At 45.3% G+C, this 6,000-nt stretch overlaps 1 protein-coding gene across 1 annotated transcript in view; it reads left to right on the forward strand.

Moving 5' to 3' along the window:
• LOC109820812 (beta-galactosidase 8) overlaps window positions 855-6,000 on the forward strand; it is a 21,940-nt gene continuing 16,794 nt past the window's right edge. The window contains exon 1 of the mRNA XM_020387008.1: window positions 855-946. Within this exon, the coding sequence (XP_020242597.1) occupies window positions 855-946 (92 nt within the window). The remainder of the gene's footprint in view (window positions 947-6,000) is intronic.

The following is a 6,000-nucleotide window of genomic DNA, read 5'->3' on the forward strand; positions in this document are numbered from 1 at the left end:
ACGTTTGAGGTGGTTGGTGCTGCTCTTATGATGAGCTTGGAAAGTCTGGCCGCACAACGCGTATTTAGCCTTCTGGATGAGGATCCTACCGTGTTCATCCTTGGTGCAGATTCATCGCCACCGGATTCGGGATTAACACCGGTAGGATCGATAGGAATAACTATTGTAGGAGGACTCATTTTAAGATCGGTAGGAGATAGGCTTTGCTCTTCATGATCAGATTCGGAAGCCGTTTGATAGAAGGATTATAAAGTATAAGAGACTATTAGAGAGTATAAGATTGTATAAGAGAGTATTAGAGAGAAGTAGATGAGTTTTGGTGTGAGGAGAAGAAGTGAAAGCCCCCTTCTATTTATCGAGGCAGCCTCCTAGGCAAATGACCAAAAAACTCTTACAAAATAGTCGTTTTGACCGTTTTTAGGGGCAAAACGATCAAACGGCCAATAATGGCTTGTTTCTGGCCGGGCCAGGGTCAGGCCAAAACGATCAACACATTGATGGTGAATCAGTTTTTGCAAAACTGTCACCGATTTGGTATGGACGTCGCCCGGCCCGGACTTTGCCCGCGAAAATTACAAGACGGTCAGGCCTGGGTGACCGTTGCGGCCGGGCCGGGTTTCGGGTCCGAGCCACCCGGCCCAGTTTTCTATGCCCGGCCTGACCCGGGCTGGGCTCGGGCCGGCGGGCTTTTTGGACAACCCTAGTCTAATCTGAATGATCTCAATTATTTTGCAGCATCTTGTAAGCTCCTCCATTTCCCATTTTTTTATTTTAATAATTATTCTCGGGGGAAAATAGTACATCTGATAATTGGTGTGATCTTTCTTTAGGGAAAAAATTTCAAGTAGGGCAAAATGAATATAGATTCTTCAATTTGTAGTCCTCAATTGCCATCTATTTCTTCAATTGATCATGAAGTTGATACACTTGGTGCAGGAATAGAAAGGTAAGATGATATACACATAATATTTCATTAATTTTAGAAGCAATGTTGCATCACGATTTTATTCATTGTTAGTTTTAATATGGAAAAGCGTATGCAAAGGGGAAAATAATATGGATATTTCGATGGCAATTAGAATTTTACAACAGTAATAATTTGAAATATTTTTATAAGAGCGGGATATCACATCATCTCATCATTATTTAATTCATGGCTAGATTGTGGTTAGTTCTTTAATAAATTAATTAATTATTCTAATCATCTTTGCCCGCATCATTTTCCCTTTCGGAGCATCCAAATAGCTATGAGAATTTTACCATCTCTTAAAAATTATTTTATACGTTACAATTAGTTGAGTTCATTTGTAATTTTCTTTGTTTATAAGGGAATCTTGTCTAGCGGGAGTAGCAACCAGAGTGACAAATAGAGTTTGAATCCTCTAAGGACCTAGCCATCTGAGCCACTCTTTGGTAGATCATTTTTCCATTTAAAAATTTAAACCATATGGTGGAATGGGCAAGAAAGCTCCATCGGAGAGAATTGAAGGTAATTTTGTAAATACCAAAATTTTAGGGTAAAATTATAAATATGGAAGATTTAAGGGGTAATATATATATATTGTTGCGCCTCGAGAATCCAAACTAATCGCCGAGAAAAGATAAACCAACACACCAAATCAATAGCACAAACAATCAAACACCAGTTTTACGTGGTTCGGCAAGATGCCTACGTCCACGGGGCAAGGAGGGGGGAGTTTTCACTATTAGAAATCAAGAGGAACAAACTAGGGTTACAAATCTCTCATAAACCCTCAACAATCAACTCTCAATCTCTCCAATTGCTCCTAGAATAGAAGCCCAAAGAAAACTCTCTCAATCTGCTCAAATTCGTCCTTGCTCATAACCCTAAAAACACCCAAAGGGTATTTATACAAATCCAAAACGAAGCGGGTCTGAAAACAGGCCCAACTCAAAACTGCAGCGGCGGTCGACCGGGCCGGTCGACCACGATCCATCGCGGTCGACCGGGCCGGTCGACCGCCCTCCATCCAGCAGCAAACCCAATGTCCAGAGAGGTCGTCGGTCGACCGACACGGTCGACCGCCCATAGATTCGGTCGACCGGATCGGTCGACCGCCACCAATCCTGAAGCCCAATAACTCCTGTGCACGAATGCGGTCGACCGGGCCGGTCGACCGCCACCCAATTCTGCTGAAACCCGAACTTTCTGCCAATTCTACAAATCTCCACCTCGGCGAAGATTCTACCAAAACTGAGCCGACATCGATCAAACCAATACCTCAACTGTTGCACCCAGTATGCCATGACAACAGACTCATGACAACGGACTCCAATCACAACACGTTGAGATCCAAAACGGGAGTGCGAACACTCAACCCCAAACCAACTGTGTCTACTCACCAAACAACTGAGCCTACACCGACTACACCAAATGCCTCACTTGCTGAGACCGAAATGGGAGTGCGAACACTCACCCCAAATGTCGATGTCGCTCACCAAATCGGCTGCATCATAAAGACTGCCTACGTATCCTCTTGCCCAAGGAATCAAGCCTTCACGTAGTTCACCATATGGGCCTCCAAAGGCCCTCAATCCATCCTGCGGCTGATAGTATCATCAACGACCTCAAACTGAAGTGACCCAAACCCCTCCCCCTGAGATGTAACAATGGCCGTATCAAAAACATATCCACCAGCTGCATCCAAATCAACTACCTCGTCATCTGCACCCATAAATAAATGACTCCCACGCTGTGCCACCTCAGCTGGAATCCCAACCAATGCAGAATGATCTGGAGTATGTGGGAAAATCCCCACCCAATGTGGAGTAGCATCAACCTCCACCTGCTGCGATATCCCTCTGACCTGATCAATACTCTCCACCTGCCGAGAGTCCAAAGTGACAAACCTGCTCAGACCAAACTCAGAAGCTCCCCACTGATAGCCGAACAAGCCTCTGAATCCTAAATGCGCAATCGGATCCAATCTCACATCAGTGATGTGACCAAGTGCTGGGTAGCCCAATATTCGACGCCAACCAAAATCTGAAACAGCTCCACCAGATCTAACAACTCTATACGCAACAGTCGGCAACCTCATAAGATGACCCAAACCTGTCAAAGCCTGAATACCAGATCCACTGCTCGACAACCAATACCGATCCTCCTCCAGAAAAGAACGGCTCACTGAATCCGTCATCTCATCACGTCGCCCCACTGTCTCCTCTCCTCTGAAGTGTCTCCCACTGCCATGAGCTCGGCACCAATGCAAGAAAGGACTCCTACTAGAATAAGTACGACTGGTAACCTTTCTGCACATACACCTCCTCCAACTATTGCGGACTACTAGGGCTTTATACCAACAGGACTTGGTTGCAACCCAAATATGCCTAGTACAATCCCCAACATAGGAAACAAAATAACGATTACCTCCCGATGATGCCTCCTCGGAAAGCCCCCAAATGCCTGACTGAACACTTCCAGTAAGACCCCTCGATCGATGGATAGAAGTGCTGAACTTCACCTCGGTCTTCTCGCTCATACCAATGTGCTCACAGGATTTCAATCTGCAGGTCATAGCACTCCTCAACAATCTGTGCACGGTATAACCAACAATATATCCCAGCACCAAACAATGCCACAGTCTAGCCATAAAAGTAGTCAGCGCCCTATCAACTACCGTGCTCCCAAGCAGATAATACAAGTTACTCCGTCTGACTCCCTTCATCACAATCATGGATCCCGATGTGACCTTCAAGCGAGAATCCGCCAAGGTCACCCTATAGCCTGATGCCTCCAATACCCTAAGTGAAATGATGTTCTTCCTCAGTTGAGGAACGAACCTCACATCAGCCAACTCCGGGATCATCCCGTCACTCATCCGAATCCGAACGGTACCAATACCACCAATAGGGCATCTGTGATCATTACCCATGAGAACAACATCCCCTCTTTCCAACTCCTGAAAGCTGGAGAACCAATCCCTTCTAGGGCATATGTGGTAAGTAGCACCAGAATCCAACATCCACTCGGTGGAGTCGGCAACATCAACTGACGGAAGAGCTGGGCACGAATAGCCCGAAGAATCTGAATCTGAATCTGAAACATCGCCACTAGCCTTGGCAATATTCACCTCTGAAGCTTGAATAGCTTTCCCTTTATTCTTCACAGCTTGCAATTTTGGGCATTCGGCTTTCCAATGTCCATCCTCTCTACAAAAGGCACACTGATTCCTACCAACTGCAGGATGCCCCCTCTAGACTGCGACCTTCTTCCACGGTTTGGACTTCTAGCTCTTGCAACCAATGCACCAGCAACCGGCTCGATGGAAGTCTCCTTGTCCTTCTTTCGAAGTTGATAATTCACAAGGGCTGCGGTGATCTCACTATACGAAAGTGATGCCTTTCCATTAATAAGAGTGAGGACGAAGGTCTCATATTCCTCGTCGGGCAAGGAACTCAATAACAACAATGCCTTGTCATCGTCTTCAACCTTGACATCTACATTCGCCAAATCTGCAAGTAGCTTCGTGTAGTGGTTCATGTGATCACTAATGGATGTCCCCTTCTTCAATTGGAAGCGATAAAGCCTCCTCTTCAAATGCAAACGATTTTCGATGCTCTTCGTCAAATATTTGCCCTCTAGGACCTCCCAAATCTTCTTTGCCGAAGTTTCATTCATCACATCATATTTAAGGTCTTGGGTAAGGCAAGACCTAATCACACCACACGCCGTTCTATTCATTTTATTCCAAACCTTTTCATCAATGTCGGCCGGTTTCCCGTCCAACTCCAATGTATCTTCCAAATTTTGCGCATTTAGCGCATCCATGACTTCGCATCGCCAAAGTCCAAAATTATTTGTGCCGTTGAACTTTTCCACATCTATTTTCATAGAATGTATATTCAAACTTTGGACGGCCTTCACACCAGAAGAACCCTCCCCACTTTTATCTTTTTCAGCCATATATCTCAAAGCACCACCAAACCAATGCGGAAACAAACGAGAAATAGATCCAAATTGAAAAAGACGAGATTTTTACTGAAAAGATCCCACCTTTATCACCAAACGAAGCCCTAGATGAACTTCCAAAGCGATCTACTCCTCCAAAATAGCCCAAGCGTAGCCCGGAGCTCTGATACCAATTGTTGTGCCTCGAGAAACCAAAACAATCGCCAAGAAAGATAAACAACCAACCAAAATCAACAGCACAAACAACCAAACACCAGTTTTACGTGGTTCGGCAAGATGCCTACGTCCACGGGGCAAGGAGGGGGGAGTTTTCACTATTAGAAATCAAGAGGAACAAACTAGGGTTACAAATCTCTCATAAACCCTCAACAATCAACTCTCAATCTCTCCAATTGCTCCTAGAATAGAAGCCCAAAGAAAACTCTCTCAATCTGCTCAAATTCGTCCTTGCTCTTAACCCTAAAAAACACCCAAAGGGTATTTATACAAATCCAAAACGAAACGGGTCTGAAAACAGACCCAACTCAAAACCGCAGCGGCGGTCGACCGGTACGGTCGACCGCGATCCATCGCGGTCGACCGGACCGGTCGACTGCCCTCCATCCAGCAGCAAACCCAATGTCCAGAGAGGTCGTCGGTCGACCGACACGGTCGACCGCCCATAGATTCGGTCGACCGGATCGGTCGACCGCCACCAATCCTGAAGCCCAATAACTCCTGTGCACGAATGCGGTCGACCGGGCCGGTCGACCGCCACCCAATTCTGCTGAAACCCGAACTTTCTGGAAGTATGAGTATGTTTGGTACCAAGCACAAAAAAATATGCTTGCTAGTGAGGTGACAGAATCCCCTCCACTTATTCAAATGGTTGCATATCCTCATGCACTTCTCAACCCATGTGAATGTGGTCCCCCATTTGAATGAATGGAGGAGATTGTGCCACCTCACTATCAAGCACAAAATTTATGTTTGGTACCAAGCATACCCATATTTCTCTCTCTCTCTCTCTCTCTATATATATATATATATATATATATATATATATATATATATATATATGAGAAAAA

This window comes from Asparagus officinalis, chromosome 8, assembly GCF_001876935.1.
Source record: "Asparagus officinalis chromosome 8, Aspof.V1, whole genome shotgun sequence".
Lineage (NCBI taxonomy): Eukaryota > Viridiplantae > Streptophyta > Magnoliopsida > Asparagales > Asparagaceae > Asparagus > Asparagus officinalis.